This window comes from Anopheles funestus, chromosome 3RL (assembly GCF_943734845.2).
Source record: "Anopheles funestus chromosome 3RL, idAnoFuneDA-416_04, whole genome shotgun sequence".
Classification (NCBI taxonomy): Eukaryota; Metazoa; Arthropoda; class Insecta; order Diptera; family Culicidae; genus Anopheles; species Anopheles funestus.
The window spans coordinates 51,600,496-51,624,832 of record NC_064599.1 but is presented as its reverse complement, the minus strand read 5'-3'; the positions used below and the strand labels follow the sequence as shown (position 1 = coordinate 51,624,832).

The following is a 24,337-nucleotide window of genomic DNA, read 5'->3' as shown; positions in this document are numbered from 1 at the left end:
TCCGAACTTACATTATAAATTCATCGTCTCTGATCAATCGAGTGTACGTGTGTGCGTGCGTGTTTTCTTTTTTTTTACCGCAGGTCTTTATCCTCAGCAGCAATCCGCGTCGGTTGGTGTTGACACTTTGGCTCTACTTTGGGTTGGGGCTGGTTTGGCTGGGCGTCTCCACCGCCTATGTAACGCTGCTGGGAGTTGACGGGATCACCGTTTTCGAGCGATTTGTATCCTTCGGATGGGCCGGCAAGCTGGCAAGGTGGACCCATACGGCCGAGATGTTGAGAGCATCGCTTGCGTTGACGCTGTTTTTCCATGATCTCGTACAGATGGTGGTGATTGTGAGTTATGGTTTAATGTGTTACATGCTGCGATGTTATCTGAAAGCGCTGAAGGAAAAACTGCTGCTGCACACGATCGAACCACTGAACTGGATGCGGGTGAGTTGTGCATTTGTTGTAACATATTTCCCATAAATTGTTGGCTTGTTAATTGATTTACCTTCTATGTGTTATTTTTAATTAATTTGTATTTGTTTACGAATCACAAGAAGATTAGTTTAAGATTGTTCCCCTTTAAAAATAATAACTTTAATTGATTTTGAAACAGCATTGCTTGATGCTACTAACACATAACCGATCTACATATAACAATACTATTATACATTACTGGTTATATTATCTTGGATTCTAATGTTGAATTTAATTTTTTATTGGTTGATTGTTTACCTGTAGCACGAAAAGCCTTTTTATCTATGCACATTACATACCCTAAAGCTACATACTACAGTTTATCGTTTTAAGTTTCTAATATACTTCAATTCCCTATAAGATTATATTCAAAACACAAAAGCATTTATTTTAACGGTTGAATTTTGCGCTTTGATTTCTCTTTGCCTAATTCAGTAGCAGTATTATTGAAAAGATTTATCACTACAAGTTTTACATGATTTCGGGTTCAATTTCTACTGAACTCTATACGAATCAATTCCACCTAAACTCTCTGTAACGAGTATCGATGTATTCCAATTACAGTACGACAACTCGAAACAGAAGGAATGTGCAGAACCGATGCACAACACAGTTCTACAGTGGAGTTCTGCCAAGTTCTGCCATAACAATCCCCTGGGGCTAACAGAATTTTCAGAAGCTCCAGAAGAATGTGGAGATATAGCATTTTTGTTTCACTTTGGCAGTGATAAACAGCAACATAAAATTTGTTTGAATCTGTTGTGCTATCACCATAGTGTAAAGTAAATGGAATGTTTATATTAAATTGTCTTTTTGTAAATGGAATAAAGAAATTGTATATCTAGAAATAATAACTGTACCAGTTTGGAACATACGGCCAAGCCGTTCCTTATAGGTATGCAAAAAAACACTAATTTGAACCATTATTTTGAAGTTCTCTCATTTGCAATTTTAACACCATAGAACCATTTTTCAATTAGACAAACCAACGAAGAGAAACAAATTGATTAACGAAAAATCCATATCAATGCAAGGTCATATGGACAATCAGGCAGCAAAGCTGCTGTTCGGCTGAGATTGACCCACGGAAGCTCACGTTCTACAGAGCAGATGAATAATTTATTAGTTTTCTACTCAATATTCGCTCATTGGGTCAATACACAGATTTAGCTCTACGCTACACTAGATCTAGGTCAACAGCCACACCAAGATCGACCAAGATTTTATATTTCCATAAAAATACCTTCTGGCCAAAACATTTTCCCACCAAGTGTTCAATATTCTACGGCTAACTTTTCTACCGGCATTGGATAAATATGGCCATAAAATGATGGCCGTGACCGTTTCTCGCCACCGATCGAAATGCTAATGGAGCTAAAGTAAAGCCACCGCCGTACATAAATTACGGGTCAATGGGTTTGCATTCCTCTCGTTTGTCATTTCACGGTCCTTTATTTGAGAAAAATATTCTACGGAATGACAACGATCGCAGGCAAAGCTACTCTATCCTGCCACACTATGCCAAACTTTGCAATCGTTTAAGAAGGCGGCAAACAAAATGAAGGTTTTTGAGAGTTTATTAATGTAGGAGCTGTTGGTTGCTTCTTTAAATGCTTTATTTATCTACCTTTTTAAGACGTAAAGAAAATTATTATAGAAATAAATTCATAACACGGCAAGTTATTCGTTAATTATTTGTTATAAATTTGTTTGGCCAATTTGGGAAAATCTCGGAACATCAGAGTTCGCGTATGGAAAGAAGTTATACGGCCCTTGCGCATACATGATTTGTGTAATTGTAGCCGGAAACAATCAGCACCCGAAATCTACGATGCGTTCTCGATAATCGACATAAATATTCGCGTCGGTTGCGCAGGAATTCAATTAAATGCTTGCGTTGCGAAAAGTATGCCTCGCACCAGTAACCAGCGCCACAGCTGCATCACAGACCCATCCGGATGACCACCCAGTATCAGCCAGTGGACAAATTTGCCCATTGGGAAAATTTATCGAAATTTTCCCCTACACATTTTCACATTACAACGAGCGGTCCATGTCTGCTAGCCGATCGTGGCCACGGTACGCTTGTAATTAGCGTGAGAAGTTCCTTGCCTTCGATGTATCCCTCTGCATTGCTGGAATTTTGTGGAATGGGAAATAATTTCATTTTAGCTTGAGAAGCGCCTGGTCGGTTCTAGCACACAGATCCGCAGGCGGGAAAAGAACCAAGAGGAAAAACGATACGTTTGAGTTTCGCCCATAAAAGTCGATGCCCATCGGTTACGTTGTACCAGGCGCTAATTCAACCATTCAATTATAGATATTTTCCGCATAATCACTATCATAATCTATCGAATAAATAAATCAACAGATCTAGTCCGTGCTATGCGTTCGGTCCGGTAGGCTTTTTCGCTGGACAAGAGCCTTTGGCTGCACGGCGCTTTGCTGCGTCATGAAGCGTTGAAACATTCTTGCGTTTGGATGGTTTCATACGTTCTAAACCGTATTTGGGTGTAGGTTGCAGAATTGAACAAATGTTTGGGACTGATGGTATGTTTAGACCCAGGGTAGGCAGAAGGTTGCGTTTAAGTATAGGGTGGTAAGTGAAAATTCCAACAAAAATTACAACCGACGGATTTACTCGTACACATTAATCTCCTTCCGGTAGGATGAATTCATATAAATTGTGCTAATTGGTGTAGGAGGTTTATTTGATGCAACAGTAAAACAACAACAAAAATGAAATATTTTCAAAAACGGTAATTTTTAAATTCGCTCACTCGAAGATATTTAGTTTATTTGATAAAGTACATGGTAAATTATATGATGTGTACAGCATAAAATCGTTTTCTTGTTTAACTTGTAAGTTTATAGTATTCATAATTGAATAAAATTTATTTATTTAAGCGCCGTTCCATCGTCTGTTGTTCAAGCATATATTTGTCTCACTCGCACTGCAGACGATCAAACGGCGCGACATAAGAGATAGCAATATGAACAAAACGTTAAGATTTTTCGAAAAAAGGCATCCCAAAAATATACTTTTATAAATTGATGGACCGAAGATTTGCGAAAACCAACTATGTAATTAGTTTCATAAAAGTCTTATCTTAATATTTGCCGAAGGTTGTAAGTAGAAAAGTGCAGCCAACGCGGAGAAATAACAGTTTGAAAATGACGACTACTGTCTATCAAAAATGATAGACATGGCCCCCCAGGAAACTTCACTGTCTATCAAAAATGATAGACATGGCACACAACGTGTTAAACGGCTGAACCGATTTGTATGAAATTTTCGCTGAACGTTCGTTAGGTATGAGAATAGGTTTACCGCGTCTTTTCGTTTTGCTAGGTGGCCTCTGGCCAATATTATGAGTTCTTTACTGTTTTTCCTACGGGAGTTATCAAGTAGGCATAGCCACTTTTCCAACACGAATAATGTTGAAAACTACTGAAACAAACAAGCTCTAACGAATAAATCAATCAAAGTAGGTACACATGAGGATTTATTTGTTCAATTTTATTCAATAAAATGTAAAGTGAGTGATAAGTAAAGCAAGATAAGTGTGGAAATAATTATAAAATGTAAAAATTAAAAATGTGTAGTGATGGTCCTCCGCATCATGAACATGGTGCAATAAGTCCTTCGTTTTGATACGTACATACAAGAAGCCCAAGCGACTCAGGAGTTGCTCGAAGTTTTAATTACTGTTCACTATCTCATGATAATTTTTTTCCCTCAAAGGTATATTCGGCAATCCATGAACTAGCCCAGAATGCTTTTGGTGATAGTTTAAAAATACTTCATACATCGGATCAACAATTGATGCTTCTTTTCAGCGAATGCATGCGTTGGTCATCGTGGAAAGGTTCTGAACATGGTGCAATAAGTCCTTCATTTTGATACGTACAAGAAGCCAAGTGACTCAGCAGTTGCTCGCAGTTTAATTACTGTTCACTAGGCCATGTAAATTTTTTTCCCTCCAAGGTACATTCGGCGGTACATGAACTAGCCCAGAATTTTTCGGTTCGTTAGGTGGCCTCTGGCCAATATTATGAGTTCGTTTCTGTTTTTCCTACGGGAGTTATCAAGTAGGCATAGCCATTTTTTCAACACGAATAATGTTGAACACTACTGAAACAAACAAGCTCTAACGAATAAATCAATCAAAGTAGTAGTGTCATGTGAACGACGATTTATTTGTGCAACTTTTTTGTTAAAGCGTAAAGTAAGTGATAAATAAGTAAAAAGCAAGTGTGTGAATAATTAAAAAATGCTATTTAGTGTTTTGCGGCTCGGTGGTACATGTGGAATCGGCGCCTTACACGGAAGGACCTGATATAAAATCCCAATCGTCAAGGAAAGTCAGAAATGTCTACTGAAGTAGCAGAAAAGAAGAAGAGCCACAAAAAAATAAGAAAAATTGCTTTGATTGGGAATATCTTTTGGATTAAGAATGGTTATAATTCAAGAATTTTTAAATAGTCAACGATATTCTCTAATCGCCTCTCGAATAATAGGTACCACACGAATCAAGATTGAACACTAAAAATGTTTGGTTTAATTACAAAACGCATGTTTAAAGGCAAAGCTAGGTTTGCCGGGTAAGCTAGTATTACTATGTTATTATACTCTCTCTTTTTCTCTTGTTGGTTTAATGACCCTTAAAGTCACGCCGGCCATTTCTGGATTACTAGACTCATTTTTACCACGTAGCCAGAAGATTTGTTTTACTAAAGTTTTTTTTGATTACCTTTAGATACATGATTTGTATCTTTTACTTTAACGAAATACTTAAAAACAATGCAGCGTTTGATACTGTAAGTGTATTAAAATCTTCAATCCATTCTTCAAATCTCTTATAAAGCTTATACATATGCCGTATGAAAAATACTGAAGGCCTATTTAGAATCTATTTCTTCTAACATCGAAATTTGAAGCAGAAAATAAAGAAAAAGGGACCTAAATGTAACTATGATATCTAAATATGTGTTACTTGTATGTTATTTTATCGCCGCATTGGTAAGTTAGTTTAATCCTTACCAGTACCTTCAGATATCTCGTTAAAGTTTATCATGAAATCCTGTTACGTGTAGTTTTTAATGGTACTAACAACCACAATAATGCTTTATTTTAAATATTTTTTCTTAAATCGCTATGTTTATTACCTACATCACTTGTAACCTGCTTCTTCAAAAATTGTTTCTTTTTTTTCTCTTTCCCTATTTTGATTTACATTTCTCGTGGATTCAACCACTGTGGCTTTGCAATATCTTCTAAAAAAGCAGGAGATCTGCGAGTTCCGGAAGTTACTTCACCATCTAAACACGAAAATCTCACTTCCGGTCGCGAGCCTCACCGTGCTAAACCTCAGCTACACCGTCTCGAGTGTGGCACATCTGTTCCACGATATGACGGCCTGTCCGATTAACATCTTCACCGCGAGCCTCGCCAACATCCTGCTCTGGCTGGTCATCGCACTGATGCCGTTCTTCCAGGTAAGCTTATCCGGATGGTCACGGCAAACCCTGTAAGCCGCCCTGTAATCCCATCGGATCATCTAATCACTAGCGAGCCGTCGTTTGGACGCGTTGTTAAGGGCTTTTCGTGGGTTATGCGAGCGTCGTGCGTTCCCTAACCGGGTTAGGTTGGTAAAGGGGTTAACTTACCTCAAGGATTAATATTGAGTCTCGTGCGGGTTTAGCGGGCGAAGGAAAGGCATAACGCTCGCACTATTTCTGCGTGCCGGGTCTGTTCCAGTTGGCGTGCAATTAGACCGTAGAGTCCTACGATGAAATTGGTTCGGTGCGATGAAAATCCTGTGGCTCACCATTGCACCATGTGTTGCAACGATGGGAGACTACACAATGGAGATTGATTACAGGGATTGATGTTTCGTGCACTAACCACGAAAGCACGGTCGGGCTGTAGTGTGTAAGTAGATGCTCGTTAGTACTTGCACTCCGGCTGTTGAGTACGCGTGATTGGACAAGTATTTTGCATGCTCTGTTGGTTTGTTTGTGATTAAGAGCTTGTCGTTCAGCCATCTGTAAGGTTATCAGAGCCTTCATAAACAGAACATACCGAAAAAAAATTAAGCATTTAATATAGATGTAGTAAAAAAACGATAAACAGTATGGTTCATCTATCGCATTAAACCTAATTCAAAACTGACATTACATACAAAAATTGATAAATCGATGTTTATTCAAATTAATTTTCTAGTTGTATAACTCATCTCGATCGTTTCGGTGCTCAACAATTAATGACTACTTTAAACGTGAACAAATATTTTCAGTCATATTTTTAAATAATTAATTGCTTCGAACAGCGAGATAAAACATTAATCTGAATCGTTATTCGCATAAGCTTATCCCGATGGCGTAATGCAATCCCTCTCTTCATTTCCTTTTTCATAATCAGCTAAACCCTTCCAATCGTGCATTCCAACAAGGTTTCGTCTGTGTTGTGTCACTCAAAATCAATGTATGTCTAAACGTAAATTATCTCTAATTGTGTGAATATACCCAATGGTGCGGTCACCCAATGCTCGTCCACTTTCAATTTGCGTTAGCCGAAAATCATTTTCCTTAATCCCGATTTTATTCAAACAGTCGTTCAAAGCTATTCGTGGTCAGTGCCGGTCCGGGTGAACTTTCAATGGCGAGCGTGGGTTTTTTGCCGCCCATTTTTCCCTGTCCCAGGAGACATGTTGTTTTGCTCCTCTCTCCCTGAACAACGATGACGTAAAGCCGAACTCAAACCTGGTGATCTGCTGGTTGAAAGTGAAGAGGGAATTGAATTAGCATAACTTTGCATCGTTTGCACTCTCCTTGATGCCTTGGATCGAATGGTGCAGGTATGGTGCACCGTGTACAAGCATGTTTTTATCATTCCGGCGCGTTCACTTCCTGTGTGAATTGAGTTTTACTGCTCAACTCAAACAGCGCTTCCGGAAGCCGTCGTGAATCTGCCACATTTAATAGGCAACACACGCACATTATCAGTCCATAATAGTATGTCCCCACCACACCGAATGTGCAAAATGACCGATCCGTGGTGTATGTTCCGAACGTTGTTAGATAGGCAGAGACCGCTTGTTACCTAGAAGACGTCCCATAACCTATCCTATCATGAGGGTGCTGACTAATTAATAGCTAATTAAACGGAACCATTTTCCACCGGACTGTTAACCTACGCCAGGACCTCCGGGGTTTTATGGCGGCACTACGCACTGCCATTGCACCATTGGCCACGACATAAAGAGATAATGGTAACGGCAGCATTGGATAGCGCTAGTTTGCCAAACAGAAACGTGCATTTCATTCTAGTGGCAATTAAATATTGCGTAAGGTTCAAACCATCTCAACAATGGTGCGTTATAGTGGAAAATTAATCAACCGATGCTATGTTGCAACAATTTTGAACTGATCATTGTTGTTGGGGCTGTGACAACCGTACACGTGGTTTATGAAGCAGAGTTCCAACGGTACTACCATTAACATGATATTTGTGAACCGCGGATCAGTAATTCAACTAGTAATTGGTGATGAGGTATTGAATTAGATTATTTCATCGCAAATAGGTTCCTGGTATAACATACTGATCATCGGAAAAGGTAATTCCATTGAATCTGTTTTAGCTTTGTAAATGTAATTTTAACCGTTTCATGATGAATTGATTCTATCAATAGAATAATGGGGATTTTGTAAAATGATTCGTGGCGGTTTATTACCTTTGGTCGAACATACAACAATAATTTTAATATATCGGAAAGTAGTTTAATTTGTCCAAGAACAAACAAACAAGTGCTTTTGTGGATAATAAATTATTGATCTCAATTGAACTCTATTCCATGGAAAGGAATTAGTTGTGGCAGATGACTGCCCATACGTTACGAATATGATAGATTTAGTAGAAAATCCGGGGGCGGCCCGGTGGTGCATGTGATAAACGGCGCCAGTCCACTCGGCCGGACCGGGTTCAAATCCCATCCGGACCGTCCCCCCGTAGCATACACTGACTATCCGGCTACGTGGTAAAATAAGTCTAGTAAGCCAGAAATGGCCGGCGTGACCTGTAAGGTCGTTAAGCCAAGAAGAAGAAGAAGTAGAAAATCCAATTTACGATATTTTATAGAATTTAATTTATATTTTATGAGGACCGCTTTTAGCCGTATTGTCAGCCTACTAGAGCTGATGTGTGAACAATTTTCACGAGGCATTTCCTCCTTGTATTTTACCTTATCCCGAAGATTTTATTTATCAATCTATTATATTTTAGATGTTATACGCATAGGCTGCATCAAACTACATCTGTATAAAACTGACAAAATGGTTTCTCATAGTTAAAATTATGTACTTACTTATCCGGCGCTACAATCGCTTGACGATCGTAGGTGCGGATGTCGTCTAAACCGATCGTATCGTAACGTATCGATCACCGTCGTTATTTAATCCAATATTCCGACCTTTCTGGCGGAAACATGAACGACATCGCTCCACTTCAGTTTATACCTACCTTGCCTACGACCTAAAAAGAAAAGGCTGGATTGTTCGGTGCCATTTGAATATCATGACATGCCCACCAGAACCTAACGAGTCTAATTCGGTGTACGATAGTACAACTCATAGAGCTCGTCATTACATCCTTCATAGTCCTTCTTTAGTTCCACAAGGGTTTCTTCAGTTTTGCACAAAGTTCAAGTATCAGAGATGTATATGAGCAAAAGAAGTGTACAAATTTTACGAGAATAATGGGTTGATAGTAAGCATATCTAAACATCAGTGTTGTTGATGTTGAATCAACGGTTATCTTTGACTCGAAATAAATGAAGTTTTGGACGACTTCAAAAGTGCGATCGTACTTCACCTCTACGTAAGTCAGTAATTAATTACGATACTTTCATGCAATTTAAGTAGTACGTAGTAAATATGTCAAGATTACCCTGTTTGCTAACTAGTTGTTTACTAACTACGTAAGTCAGTAATTAATTACGACACTTTCATGCAATTTAAGTAGTACGTAGTAAATATTTTAAGATCACCCTGTTTACTAACTAGTTGTTTCCCAACAATATCTTCTTTTTTTTGGAGGAAAATTGGAGTAAGAAATGGGACTGTTCCGTTTAGAAATATCGTTCTAACAATAGCTTGAAGTCCACCGTTTATGTCCACTTTCGGCATTCTTATCCACTTTCGGCTTTTATGTTCGTCTTCGCTGCATACAAACTTTCTTCTTTACAATAATGCAAAAAAGATAAAAATGATGCTATATAAAGTTTTAAAGAATACCTTCTACGATTTTTACATATTGTTAGCCAATTAGAATTTGTTTGTTTCATAATTCCTCCAGGTATCATCTGAAGAACTCTAGGCAAATATCAAACTTTTTTCGCTCTAAAAAATTAAAGTAATCGTTTTAAATTTTAAATCGTTAAAGTATACCGATATTTCCTGATAGGAATCAAATTTCTTCTTTATCAAAAATGTTACTACGCTAAAACGTTTACAAAATATGTTGGATGTATTACGAAAAAAATCCTGATGATTACCTTGGTAACTCAAGCTTTAGTATCTCTTATTTAGAATCAATAAGCTCAATCGATACTGTGCTCTCAAATCAAACTATTCTAACAACCATTCGATACATCGTGCAAATATCGATCGTGCCTAAGTGAATAACTCCGATACCATCGTTTTAGTTTGTTCGTTCAGTAAATTGTTATCGTTTTCCGTGTATCAGATTCGATCCGTATCGTTATCATTGGAATGTGGTTCTATTTCCTAGTTTTCAACCAAGAACAACGGAATGCATGATGCATCGAACCAGATTCGGTGCACATCGTTTTGGAAATCATACATTTGTTAAATCGAACTGCAATTGGTTATAGATTGAGCTAAATCGTTGTGCTGATGTTGGAAAGCAAAAAAGAGGAATAGTTTTTTCTCCATCGCAGTGTTTGACATCTAAATATCGATCGTTTAAATGGAACATTTTTTCAAAAATTGCCAATTCTAGCATCAATTGTCCTTACGATTTATCTTACAATTTGAACAATACAGCATGGACGCGTACAAATCAAAAAGAAAAAAAGCTAATATTTCGTAAATCCTCGAATATTACAAATAAAATGCAATAACTTTTAGGTATTTTTAAAAGCTTTAAAAGCGCTTTAAAATGATAGTTTATAGAACCAATCATGATAAAAATTCCTACTCTACTCTACGTACTGTCATATTAATCACGGGAAAGAATTTTAATTCCACCACTAACGAAACAGCTTCGAACGCAGTTGGGAGTTACCTTGCTATGAACATCGCTATCATTCCTGTATCACACCAGCCAATAAAAATCTCGGCAAAGGAACGTAAATTGGGCGTCCGTTTTGTGTGTCGCTATGGTATCTTCTTGGGCGCTTGTGTTGGCTCACACCCACTCACCCACACCGTTTTCCATTCTCTTCGACAGGCCGCCAGCCTTACCGTCACCTGCCGTCAAACGCAATCCTGCGGCCATCTGATAAGCATTCGCCCGTTCGTTCACCGGAACACGTCGTCCGAAGATTTGAACACCGTGCTGCTGTACGCGTCCTCGCTAAAGATGTCAGCCAAATTGTTCCGGATGCCCGTCAGCGCCCACTATCTGTGCTTTCTCGTGCTCGTCTGCTTCATCGGTGTGCTGACGTTCGGAATGTGCCTCAACATATCGCTCGATCGGCTATAGGGGAGTAGAAGAAATACTCGTGGCCACGTGATGGGTGGTGGGCGTTCCAAAACAGCGTGACCGGAAATCGCCCGTCGGGCACGGTGGAATTTACCGGAAGGAAGTGGAACTTTCGTGGAATTGGATGAACTGACACGGACAGGCGATTCGGCAGCAAGTGAAGGACCGTTTCATACACGTGGAATTTTGCACGAATGGTCGTTTGCGTGAGCTAGGAGACCAGATTTAGAAGCGCAACATATCGAATCGAACAGGAAGGCTGGTCCTTATTTATCGATCACAAACTGTGACGTATGGTTTGCACAGATTTTTTTTCTATTTCCTTTCCCACGTACTAACTGGTCGGAAATAGTTGGCTCTAGCTGGAAATCTTTGCCAACCAAATGCTTCTGTTGAAGGTGACAGATGCTTTTGATCGTACAGCTAGTAGGATAATTTGCATTGTGCATAGCTTACAGTACACATATGACATATTTGTGTATCCAACAGAGAAACGATAGCACACATTTCTTTATTCCCAAATAGTAAAGCAATTAAATGATAGGGAACCTTTTCGTTCGGAGATAGAAAGTACATTTGCACATCATCGAATGCATGTATTTCAAATTTCGCTATTTAATCATTTTCTATGAGTTATATAATTGATAACAGATTAAACTAATTGTAAATGTTATGAATATACACTGCATTTTAAAACAATAAAGCTGTTTAGCCTTATTCATCAGTTATATTTCTGTCTTTTTTTTTATTACACACCATTATTAACACTGTTGTACAATAGCTCCGCATCCAAAAGTTTCTTTCTTTTGAAAATGTTATTAACGCATTTAATATTTGTTGCTGAATCACATTTTTTATTTAACCTTGTAACTACTACAGATTGATTTGATGTTGAAAATTGTTGACTTTTTCCGCATCCGTACATAAATGTGTTTTTTAAACTGATAAATACATAAAAACGAACGGTATTAAACAATTTTTTTTTCATTCCAACCAGAACCAAAACGTGTAAAATATAATTTTTTGCTTGGTGTGTTACAACACGAAACGTGAAAGCTTTACGAGACTCGTATTTCTGTTAGTTTTAGTTTGCAACGTTTTTGCGCCGTATCTCTTCTTTGAAGTTCATTATTTCATACCTAACAATTAGATAACTGTGTAAGCGTGTTCTTTACATTGTCTTATGCACTGGGTGACAACATCGTACAGTATCGTAATTAGCCGAATGGACATACTTTATGCTTTGTGACGTACTGCCGCCATCTCCGCGACCGTGAATCAAGCTCCCCGGCGGAACAGTCAATCAAGAAGCGAACGAGTTAGGAGTTGTATTCATTCAATTGATACCGATAAAACCCCACACAAACATAGCACACGGATGGTTTCTCGTGTGGACCGAATGCTAAAAGCAAACCGTTTCCTTTAATATCACATTCTAACATCGACCGAAACTGGTTTGCACGGTCTGTCCATAGTACAAAGCCGGCCGAATGAGTTTAATTTATTCAGCTACATTTCGCGCAATCCGTTGCACAAAGCGTTTCGTTGTTGCAGTTTGATACCGGTACACCGCTGCACGGTGCACACACCTATATGCACACCCACATACAAATAGTTCGGTAATTTGGTTCAGAATTTCATGTCCCGCGTGTCGCCGCGCCATCCCGAAACGGAAGTCATTCGTCGTCCCGGAAGTGTGTCTATGAATCGAGCACCACCCAACGTTCGTTAATCTGCTCGATTTGCTTCGTCAGGATGGGATTACGAACACGTATTTTGACCTCGAGCTTGCCACCGACCGTACGCCTCCCGTCCATTAGCTGCAAGCACGTTAAAGCGTTGAGAATGCAGCTCGCGAAAATTGAATCCGGTTGGAAATGAGCCGGTACGCGTGTGTCTATTGCTACTCACCGGAAATGAATCGTGGATTTCGATCTGCGTCTCCAGCGGCTGCAACTTGACCGTCACCGTACCGATCAGCACGTCCGAGCGCAGGAAACCACTGAAACAGGAGAAAAGTCCAGTTGATGCACCGTGACAGCAGCAGCTAGTGGCAGGAGGGCGAATCACCGTCATTACAAGCAAAATGAACACGTACACGAAAGGCACACACCGATATGTATCCGCGCGGTACAATCGTGTGCCGCGTGGCAAGAAGGACATGCACAAAACACGTGCGTAATTTTTTTTTTAAACGCGCCAAGCATTGTTGTACACAACAACAAAAACAACAACAAAACGTGCCATAGCACAATGCGTATCGTGCGTACAATAAAATGAAAAGGAAGAAAAAAAAACACGCTATAGAATGAAAGCCACTAGACAATGGCGTACGGCATGTTCTACTGGAATGCTACTAAGGGCATGCAAAGATCTACGGGTGTGCTCAACGCAAGCAAGGAAGGATGGAAGTGGGTAAACATTTTTTTTAACGGCATATTGCTACACTAGTGAATGAAGAGTTTCAAACAAAAGCGGGTTTCCTTGCCAAATTAATATATATAGGTACTAATTAAACAGGTGATTCGTTTAGGGCTCGGGGTAGATTTCTAATTTTTCGTTTTTCAGTGTCAGTGTTGTTTAGACAACTTACAATAATCGACGTAACGTTTTGAGGACAAAGCATCCAAAGCTTACTACCACAAGCTGTGTACAATGGGAATGTATCTTACCCCTTCGAGAAGACTTCACATTTCACCGCTTGTCGCTTGAACACACGCTGACAGTTTCGCTGGTTGCGTTGGATTTCGAGCGTTTGCTGGTAATTGTACTCGGGACTGTGAGTGTCTTTAACGAGGTTCGTCCTTCCTTTCAACGGATCTTCCTGTGATGAATTAGGTAAAAGAAATAAATTAAAATCAACCTTACACATAACCAATCACTTATCGAATGTTACCTGCGGATAAGGAAACTCAAACTTCACATAGGTATCGACATCCTTCGGATTGGGAACGTTGTAATTGATTCCGCGCACCACACATATCTCGATCTCATTGTCCGACAGATCCGTGTGGCATTTTACCACATTAAATTGGAGCTTTTCATAGTGGAATTTAGGCAACGGTAATCCCTGCCGATGGACCAGCCGTACCAGATCGAGATCCTTCTGTACGTTGAGCGCGAGATTTTCGAATTTGTTCATCCCCGCAATGTCACCCATTGCGCGATGATGATCGCGAGTATTCCGGCAGATAATCAACTGCTTTGACAACTGTTCCTCTAGCCTTATACGCGTTTCACCATCGACGCCCTGGTCAGTCCCTGTCTGTTCATTATCGCCTCCCGGCTGATCGCAGTCCTCCGTGTTCACAATAGTAAAGGACGCCTCGAGTGCGTTGCGTTTCGAGGGTGCAATCGGAACCGTTGTCAGATCTACCCTGCCACCAGCGCGAGCTACCTCTATCAGCTTTTCCAGCCCCTTGAACACTCGCAAACATTCCTTCGCTTCATCGAGATCGCCTGCTTTTTTCGCTTCAATAGCCGCCTGTTTGTATTCGCGGTGACGTTCCAGCAAAAGGTTTAACTGTTTATCGAACAGTGTAGCTGGTTTCGGTGAGCTCTTGCTTGGCCCTGGCATTTGCTCTCCGGCCGGTAGGAGTGGCGATGCCACTTGAGGTTTCTGCGGTATGGAAGGAGCAGGCTTTTTAGCTACAGCTGGTACCGGTGGCTTCGGAGGTCCATCGACCGGAATTGGCCCATAGCCCGGTGGTGTTGGTAGTTCATCGATGGGAATCGGTTTCCCTGCCTTATGCATCTTTATCGCGTCTTGATATTGTTTCACAATTCTTCCCATTCGGCGAGCTTTCGAACTGTTGCCCTCGTCTTTGGCCGCCTGTTCGACGGATATATACTTTTCCAAACGCTGCTCAAGTGCTTCCAGCACAGTAGATGCTTGAATTAAGTTTTCCTCTTCCTCCTCTTCTTCGTCGATCGGTTGTTCCACAGTACCAACGGGAACAGATGGTGAAGGTGTTTCCGCTTCCTTCTGTATCTTTTCTTCCTGTTTCGGTTTGCTATCGGAAGGCACTGGTGGTTGGATAGTCTGTGCAGTACTCAACTCACTCGGAGGCGGTGGCATTCGACTAAGATCTACTTCCTCACCATTTTCCATGGCATGAATTACCACATCGAACTGTTTTAGAACCTTAACGTACGCCATCGCTTGTTCGTTATTACCCGCTTTTTTTGCATTTAGTGCAGCTTGTTTGTAGAGTTGCTTTCTTTCATTTAGAAGAGTTAGCTTAGGGTTTTCCTTCGCGACTGTTTCTTGCAGTACTGGTGCCGGCATCGTTGGTGGCTTTGCTTCACGTCTTGGTGGCACCGGTGGTACTGCTCGTGAAGGTCCTGGCTCATCTGGGGTAGATGGAGAGATCGCAGATGGTGGCGGAGGCGCAGGACGAACAGGTGCTGGCCCTGTTGCAATAGGTTTCGATGTATCATTTGTAGCATCCTTCGGCGGCGCTGCCAATTTAACGCTCACTTCAGGAGGTATTTCACTCTGATCGACTGCCTTTCCTGCTTCGGCCAGTCGTAATTGGTCTTTGAGTGTTTTAAGCCCACGATTAAATCTTCTTGCTTTTCCCGAATCACCCCCTTTCTTGGCACCCTCCTCGGCCTGTGTGTACATTACGACACGAGATTTAAGCAGTGCTACTAACTCTTCATTCGATGAACTTTTTCTTGGCGGTGCTGTTGGAGGTTTAGCTTTAGCGACTTCCTCTTCGTATTCACCCGCGTCTCCCGTAATCGCTGACAGTTCATCCAACAAATCCGAATCATCTTCGTCGCCATCGGACGCATCCTCATCGCTACCCACGTCTCGCAAACTAGCCGCTACCATAGCATCCAGCTCCTGTGGTGCCACAATTCCTTTCGGTTTGGGTTTTGGTTTCGCTTTTCGAACGCCACCCATTCCGGCCGTAATTGCAGCCAGTTCCGCTTCCAAAGCATCGTCATCTGCATCACTTCCATCATCGTCTCCGATACCTGCGATATCGTCCGATAGTCCGAATATTCCAAACTGTTCATGCATTCGAAAAAGCACAAAGAAAAACATGAGGTGATGACTAATGCCGCAGGCTGTTGTAGCATCGCTCTCACTCTATAAACTTACCTCCGCAGGATTTCGCGTTCGTTCACGCTTGGGTGGCGTTGGCTTGCTGAAACCAAACATGGTAAAACACAATCACAGACACTGCATTAAACAAACACACTAATTACACTTTTATAGACTGCGGAGAACTTTTTCACTGCTTTGGAATTTGTATGCGTCTTGTTTTGGAGCTCACTTTCGGAATAAAGATCGCGTTTTTGTTTTGATTGTGAATGACAGCTGCGTCGGAAGGACAGCCGTTAGAAAAACGAACCGGTTATTTCAAATAATACGTCGTATTTTGCAATCGTAAATGCCTTCCTCCTATACAGAATTACATCACGTACCTTTATTTTACTCCTTTTAATTAGAACTCCGAACTTGTTGTAATACATTGCAACGGTGAATTACGCTTTTTTAGCATCTGTTTGTAATAAATGTTTGAACCGGTTTACCGGTTATTACATTGACAAATTGATTGTCATCAGCCTTGCACATGCACATGTCTGATTTGTTTACGTATTCCTCCATTCTTGTTTCCACTGTTTCGATACGGGAAATAGCCTTAAAATGTCTACGAAAATGAATAAAGTACAACTTTCGAAGGGTATTTTGCAGATGAAATTTATGTCGCGGACGAAGGAAAAATTAGACAAAGAAGCAGACAATGAACGAGGCCGGTAAGCACAACGGTTCCAGCGAAAACTGAAATGATTGTAACAACAAACAATGTGTTATTTCCTTCCAGTGCACTGTATGCAAGTGAAATTACGGATAAAATGTTATCAGAAACTGTAAAATATGTAATAGAGCCTAGCTACGTGCCATGTGAAAATCTGATCGAAGGCCGTATCAGCTACGGTGGCATGAATCCCGAAATAGAGCGAATTATTGAAATCGAATCCGGAGTAGACGTCGCGAAACGTGAGCGAGAGGAAGCCGCCAAGAAAGCTAAGATGGAAACAGACGTTCCCGATGCGGAGATGGCCCAGTTCTACTCCAGTGTAATGCACTCAATGAATAAGAAGTATGATACCCATAAAAAAAGGCTGCAGCATCCACTACCGTTAAACATAAAACGTTCAACTTGAGTTGTTTAATAAATTAATTACTTTATTGTGATTCACGTATTGCTTCTACAATAAGTAGGTGTATTAAATTTAAATCAAACATGTGAAACACTTACTGTTCTTTTATTTTAATTGCATGGAGCGCGTAATTTATATCAGTGTTCTTCGTCCAACACCACTGGTTTGACCAAAACTGGTAAAACATTCCGTGCACAAGTATTGTGTTGCAATTGTAGCTAGAGAGAATTCGTTGCAAATCGAGTGGCGATATGAACTTATCCCAATCGTGAGTACCTTCGGGAACTAGTTTAAAAACTTGTTCGGCACCAACGATGGCCCCCAGCCACGAAGGTGTCGTTTTGTTGATCGTGGTAATAAACATAGATCCTCCCGGTTTAAGGGCGCTCAGACACTGCTCGATAAATGCCACCTTATCATTCACGTGCTCCAATACCTCCGAAGCGACCACTGCATCATATTGTTCAACATTTTTGGCAGCATGTTGCTCGATGGTTTCTACATAATATTGAATTTGTTGCGGATTAAGCGATTTATCTTCTAAAGCATGTTGTTTTGCCACGTTGATCAATTTTTCGCTTGGATCAATACCGACTACTTTCGAATGCAATTTGGCAACTGCTTCCGTTAAAATCCCTCCACCACATCCCACCTCCAAAATGTTCAAATTTGCGAGGACATTTGGTTTTCGTACAAGCGTTTTCTCCACAGCACCGGTCGTGATTAATCCGTCACGAATCAAAGGAACACGAAGGGCGTTCATCGCGTGTAGTCCACGAATAGGACCATGTGGATCCCACCATTCGGTGGACTGCTTCGAAAGATTTTCCACTTCCCGCTGATCAACATTACTGTATTGGGTGCGTATAGTTTCCGAAGGTGAGGAAAAACTGCGGGACGTTCTAGAAGGAAAGCGAAATATTGCGTCATTTTATTCAATACCTAAAAGTAATGTTTATGTTACCTTTTAAGCAATACTGTTTGGCGCAAAAGTCGAATGGTTTGCTGAGGTAGCATAGTTTGATGATTTTAAAAAGCTTTACACGAATAAAACTTGACTCTGATCCTAATCACCGGCGCTCGTTCGTTGTTTCCAAACAATGAAAACTTCACAGTTGGCATCGGTAACCAACAACTGTGTCAAAATATTTTGCATACTTTTTTGTATGAAATTGTTAGCGATGCCATTTTTATGCGTTTGGTTGATTATCGTTTGAAATTTTATAAAATTGTAATTATGCATTTGGTACAAATATCAGCAAACACGAAATAATTGGATATTGATTCAATATTTATTTGAAATATGTATTGATAAACTGCCAAACTGGCAACATTGTATTTGACATTCAACCCGCTGTCAAATTAAGCATGGTTCAGAAAACGTCAACGCGGTAAACACGTGCGAGATCGCCCGGCCTGTGAAAACAAGTTGCGAAAAGTTCAAGATTTTCATTAATTAAAGTGTTCACACGTCATTGTTTAATTGTTGTGTTATCCATTACATACCCAGAATGAAGATTAAACAGTCGAAGAAAAAGGAAGACTTCCAGAACATGTCCCTAGACAACTTTTTGGACAACATGGATGCAGATGTAGGGGATGATGAACCTGACGCGAAACCGAAGAGTAAAATCAAGTCGAATGGTATTGGAAAGGCTAAAAAGAAACAGGATCTAAACGGCGCTAAATCGAAAACTAAAGTTGCAGAAAAGGCCAAGAAATTGATGGATACCGATGAATCAGAAACGATCGTAAATGGTACTGGAAAGAAAAATCAGAAGAAGAAAGCTTTGCTAGATGGAAAGAAGAAAAAGACTAATTTCGAAGATAAACCGCATGCTAACGGAGTGGAACATGAAAACAAAGTAATGGAGAAAAAAATTAAATCTAAAGACCGTAAGCCTGCAACAAATGGAAACGAGAAGAAAAGAAATCGCAAACTGTCTAAATCGGAATCGGATTCTGAAGATGCTGGCAGTTCCGATAATGATACGAAAACTACGAATCCGAAGAAAAGGGAAAAATCCCTTAAACGGACAAAGGAAGAGTTAAAAGAAAAAAAGAAGAAAAGCAGTACTAAACAATCACTTGTGCTTAAAAAGAAAGATGCTAAGAAAATGAAAAGCCAACGTGCTGCTCCTGAAGATTCCGACGAAGAGAATGAGCATGATCCAGAGAGGGGCATGAAACAGGTAGAAAAGGAACACAAGGAGGCGCTTGCCAGACTGGAAACCACCGATCCCGAACTGTTTGCTTTTTTGAAGCAAAATGATGCTAAATTGCTAAAATTCGGACAAATGGTAGGAAGCGATTCTGAATGGAACGATTCGTCGGACGAAGAAGCGGTTGACGATGAAGAGGGAAATGTGCACGAGTTGCCGAGTAAGCTGGAAGTGGCCAGCGATGAAAGTGATTTTGATCCGAATGAGGACGACGAGAAAGAAGACGATGGCGAAGACGATGGGCAAGACGATGGTGAAAACGTTGACGATAGTACGCCGGGTAAGAAGGTAACGTTTAGAATGTTGAAAGCATGGACAAAAGATCTGACCACCTTTCCGGTAAAACATGTCAAAGGCATCAGGAGCATCTGCAAGGCTTTCAGTTCAGCACTTTTCACTGTCACGGGTGATAAAAGCGTTATTCCACCGTATATCGTTCAAGGTTCAGCTCTATTCAATGGGATCGTTCAAACATGTGTCCTATACCTTGGCCCTGCTGTTCGTAGCTACCTTGCATTGGACGAAAAACAACAGTTTAAGCATCTGAAGAATCATAGACGGTTCAAGAAGATAAAAGGCTGTCTAAAGTCGTATTTGACCGATTTGACAAATTTGCTCGACAACGTAGCCTCGTCACACATCATGTCCGTGCTTCTAAAACATCTGCATCAATTTTCATCGATTCTGGTGTGTTATAAAAACTTAACGAAACCCATTCTAAAGCGTCTGATCAGCATTTGGAGTACAGCAGAGGAGGAAACGATCCGGGTTTTAGCTTTTATGTGCATCTTGAAGATTACAAATGCACAACAATCCATGTTCCTCAGCAAGGTACTGAAGGTGATGTATCTGGCGTACATCAAGAACAGCAAATTCGTTTCTCCGAACACTCTGCCCAACATCAACTTTATGCGTCGCTCGTTAACAGAGATGTTTTTGCTCAATTTCGGTTTGTCGTACCAGCACATGTTTTTGTACATCCGTCAGCTCGCCATTCACCTGCGGAATGCTGTTGTAACGCAGAAAAAGGATAGCTTCCGGTACATCTACAACTGGCAGTACATAAACTCGTTGAAGCTTTGGGGAGATATTCTCGGTGCGGCCCATGCACATGGCGAAGTGCTCGAACCACTAATCTATCCGTTTGTTTCGATCACGATCGGCGTTATTAAATTGATACCCTCTGCACAGTACTTCCCGTTGCGCTTCCACTGCTGTCGCATGCTGGTAGAACTGAATGCCAAAACTAATATTTACATACCGGTACTTCCGTTTCTGGTGGAGGTGCTACGATCCAACAGCTTCAATGAGCCCTATAAAAAAATGCTCATGAACCCGGTCAATCTGACCTGCTTATTACGATTTGCACCGGCAAATATTCAATCGAAAGCTTTCAAAGACGCCGTGATCGACCAGATCTACGAATTGATGTTGGAGTTTGCGACCAACGAGTCCGCATCGGTCGGTTTCCCAGAGATCATCTTACCGATCATATTGCAGCTGCGCGAGTACAGGAAAAAAGTCAACGAGTACATGAAAACGATCAAGCAGCCCACGCAACGGTACTATTACTCGTGCAAGATGAAGGAACTTAGCGATAAGTTTATGGAGAACTATGAGTTCATGGAAAAGCTACGCGTCAAGATGGACATACCGTTGAAGGAAACGGAACGTATCCGTGCATGGGAGGAAACGGTTCGCGCGGATGGTACACCGCTGATGAAGTTCTACGCTACCTTTGCGAAAGAATCGGAATCGATTAAACGTCGACATGCTACGGATTCGGAGAATATCAGTGACTATAAACTTCCGACAGTAAAGAAACTGCAGAAGAAGCCACAGGTGAAAAAGGACGGTCCTGTAACGTTGTTCCCATCGGACGATGAGGACGATGATGATGATGATGATGATATGATCGGGTTTGAAGGAAAGGAAGAAGATGATGGTGACGAATCCGATGATGAATCGATGTCCGCCATGGAGGAAAATAGCGATGATGGGCCGGAGATGAGCTTGGATAGTGATGAGGAGGATGAACAAGAAGTACCCGAAAAGAGTAGCAAAAAGAAATCAACAAAGCAACACAACAAACCACAAAAGCGTACAATCGTTGAAGAGTATCCGTTGGAAGATGGAACGGATGCAGATCAGGTGGATATTCTGAAAGATTTAGCCCTGGATGATTGGGACGATTAAGGGCGTTTGTTAAGATTATTGTGTGTACGTTGCAAGAAGGTATCAATAAATTGGTTTTAAGGGATTATGTCTCTTAAATGTACATGTCAGCTGTAAGCGATCACTAGTAGCTATCGATTGCTTTAGTCGAACATAGTTGAGAAAATTGTTATTATATTAATTATAAATCCAAATTGAATTTAGTTCATATGCCATTTTCCAATGTTAAGGTCGAAAATGCTGCAAAAGGAACGGGTTGTAAGGTGATACCGTTTGTTTTAACTTGATTTCGTGCAAGCTTTTGCGTGTTGTGAGCAGCTAGGTTATACTATAACGGACGGTGGGGTATAATAATTAGTGAGCGCCACATTACCCAACATTGCTCAAAGTGAGGAATTTAATAGCCCTTTAAAAGCTGCCCTGTACACTTGGAACAATATCAGTCGTGTGATCGCTTCGGGACAGTTAAAGTGTGTATCAAAGGAAGGAATTTTATTGCCACCACCGAAAACGAAAAGATGGAGAGTAACGATTCGGTGATGCGATCGAAAGGATTTGTGATCTGCACGCTGGTGCTATCGTTCTTTCAATTTGTAATAGCAAAATGTTTCGAAAAAGCATCGATCGCCTTCCTCAGCCTGATGGAGGGTCTGTCGATGAAAAGTACGGCAGAGGAGCAAATTGCCACCTTTGATCAACTTTCGACGCACTGGTGGGAACCGACTGGGCCTATGATTTTGCTGCATAAGTTAAATAAATTGAGGTAAGACGCTTATTCCCGATTGCAATAGATACAAACTGAAATACTTATATCGGCATTTCAAACTGTTTCATTTTAGAGTTCCAATGGTTGTGGAAGGTCTCATCAAGGCAGGGAAACTAGATCGAAAGCAACGGTACACGACGGATGCCTTGAAAGGTCTCACGGTGCTGGATGTTGGTTGCGGTGGTGGAATTTATTCGGAGGCGCTTGCGAAACTGCACGCGAACGTAGTCGGTATTGATCCAGCGCGACACCTAATCGAGGTAGCCAAGGCACACGCACATAAGCAAACGGACATTAAGGATCGTTGCCAGTACTACGAACAATCGCTCGAGGAACACTGGCAAGGTGCGGTTGGCAAGTATGATGTGGTCGTACTATCGGAAACGATCGAGCATGTGGTGGACAAGAGTACGCTGCTCAAGCACGTCGCTGCGGTGCTGAAACCGGGTGGCTCTGTATTCATCAGTACGTGGAACAAGACCAACTGGTCCTGGCTTCTGGCGGTGGTAGTGCTGGAAAATATCATGAAGAGGCTGCCGAAGGGTTCGCACGATTATGATCAGTTTGTTTCGCCTGAAGAAACGGAAGCAATGCTAGAGGCGTACGGTTGTCGCACAATTGAACAGAGACCGTTCTATCTAAAGTTCTGGGAAAGTGAGTGGGTTTGGGTGCCGTTCAATAGTCTTACGTATGCGTTACATGCGGTTAAGGAATAGGCACTTGTTCAAGGTGCACGACAAGTGTATTGGATTACGATGAACCATTGAGAGCTTAAATTATATATCAATTCTTGCAAAAATACAAAAAAAATACAGAGAATTATTGTCCGTATCGACATCTGATAAGTCTGAAACATGCTTCGATGTGGGTTATATAAAAAGAGAGTTTTAGAGTCGACTATCTTGGTATCTGAGCACATCCATGTTGTTCACTCGCAGAATGTCTCTACCTCTTGCACCTTTAAATATCTCTGCAACATCGAGAGAGTTCGTTAATTCATTGATTGATTATAACCTAGCTTTGTCTATAACAATATTTTGGTAACGAAAGTTTTCCGCCGAACATTTCGTATGTTTCGTCATCTCATAACCCATATTTCTTTAACAACTCTTGACATGTATTGTAGAAGAATTCATTAGGAAGCACTCAATAAATTTTGGAATAGATTATCTGAAAACATTTGAATCAGGATCTGTGTCCTGAAATTAAGAACTTCTCATCTTTTTCTAACTAAATTTGACCGCATGACAAAGACATCATTCATTTTCCATTGCACCGATGACGACTTTAGGATGAGCGGAATATTCATTATTTGGGTCTTTCTTGAAAGCGTGGCGAAGAATTCCTTCGAATTCCGTCGAAAGAAGAAGCGGATGTAAATTCCCGATGTGCTTGTTGGTGTTCTTGGTCCGTGTGGCAAACTGTTCCAGCGATCTTGAGTTCCTTCTAATTATCGATGTTGGTTACTGATAGTTCACAATGACGGAATGCAAAATTTAAGTTCTTTTTCTGGTGGTAAAAATAAGTCTAGTATAAGTCAGAACTGGCCGGCGTGGCCTTAGAGAGGTCGTTAAGCCAAGAAGAAGAAGAGAAAACCTTTTGTGGATTTTGATTGGATTATTCGTTAGAATTTTTTCGTTTCAATAGGTAAAGTAGGTAAAAGGACGAATAATATTGTTCAAAGGACGCCTAGCGAGACGAAAACTACTTAAAAACCTATTCTCATACCAAACGAACGTTCAGTGAAAATTTCATACAAAACGGAACAGGCATTCGTTCGAACAGGGAGTTCGATAACAAA

General features: G+C 40.8%; 6 protein-coding genes across 7 annotated transcripts in view; 4 read left to right on the top strand and 2 right to left on the bottom strand.

Annotated features, from left to right (window-relative positions):
- The window catches only part of LOC125769628 (uncharacterized), a 29,134-nt gene extending 17,139 nt beyond the window's left edge, over nt 1-11,995 (top strand). The window contains exons 6-8 of the mRNA XM_049438428.1: nt 84-437; nt 5,757-5,966; nt 10,939-11,995. Coding sequence (XP_049294385.1) covers nt 84-437; nt 5,757-5,966; nt 10,939-11,193 — 819 coding nt within the window. The 3' untranslated portion in view covers nt 11,194-11,995. The remainder of the gene's footprint in view (nt 1-83; nt 438-5,756; nt 5,967-10,938) is intronic.
- A 114-nt stretch (nt 11,996-12,109) lies between these two features.
- On the bottom strand, nt 12,110-16,523 carry LOC125769614 (coiled-coil and C2 domain-containing protein 1-like). 2 transcript variants are annotated; one of them, XM_049438403.1, is made up of 5 exons: nt 16,307-16,523; nt 14,090-16,213; nt 13,866-14,017; nt 13,105-13,240; nt 12,110-13,013 (listed from the first exon to the last, which is right to left on the bottom strand). In XM_049438403.1, exons 1-5 carry the CDS (start codon nt 16,364-16,366, stop codon nt 12,894-12,896), a joined length of 2,592 nt encoding a protein of 863 aa, XP_049294360.1. In that variant the 5' UTR covers nt 16,367-16,523; the 3' UTR covers nt 12,110-12,893. The 2 variants fall into 2 exon arrangements, with proteins under 2 accessions (XP_049294360.1, XP_049294361.1); XM_049438404.1 differs by having other exon boundaries at nt 13,105-13,195.
- Nucleotides 16,524-16,762: 239 nt separating this feature from the next.
- LOC125769691 (uncharacterized) lies at nt 16,763-17,464 on the top strand. The gene is made up of 2 exons (XM_049438500.1): nt 16,763-16,965; nt 17,034-17,464. Exons 1-2 carry the CDS (start codon nt 16,856-16,858, stop codon nt 17,374-17,376), a joined length of 453 nt encoding a protein of 150 aa, XP_049294457.1. The 5' UTR covers nt 16,763-16,855; the 3' UTR covers nt 17,377-17,464.
- LOC125769666 (ubiquinone biosynthesis O-methyltransferase, mitochondrial) lies at nt 17,380-18,528 on the bottom strand. Its single transcript, XM_049438474.1, has 2 exons — nt 18,338-18,528; nt 17,380-18,275 (listed from the first exon to the last, which is right to left on the bottom strand). The coding sequence occupies exons 1-2, from the start codon at nt 18,388-18,390 to the stop codon at nt 17,468-17,470; spliced, it is 861 nt and encodes a 286-aa protein (XP_049294431.1). The 5' UTR covers nt 18,391-18,528; the 3' UTR covers nt 17,380-17,467.
- Nucleotides 18,529-18,721: 193 nt separating this feature from the next.
- LOC125769607 (nucleolar complex protein 2 homolog) lies at nt 18,722-21,873 on the top strand. The gene has a single exon (XM_049438395.1). The coding sequence runs from the start codon at nt 18,885-18,887 to the stop codon at nt 21,789-21,791; it is 2,907 nt and encodes a 968-aa protein (XP_049294352.1). The 5' UTR covers nt 18,722-18,884; the 3' UTR covers nt 21,792-21,873.
- Nucleotides 21,874-21,966: 93 nt separating this feature from the next.
- Nucleotides 21,967-24,094, top strand: LOC125769665 (ubiquinone biosynthesis O-methyltransferase-like). The gene is made up of 2 exons (XM_049438473.1): nt 21,967-22,533; nt 22,610-24,094. Exons 1-2 carry the CDS (start codon nt 22,289-22,291, stop codon nt 23,250-23,252), a joined length of 888 nt encoding a protein of 295 aa, XP_049294430.1. The 5' UTR covers nt 21,967-22,288; the 3' UTR covers nt 23,253-24,094.
- Nucleotides 24,095-24,337: the final 243 nt, after the last annotated feature.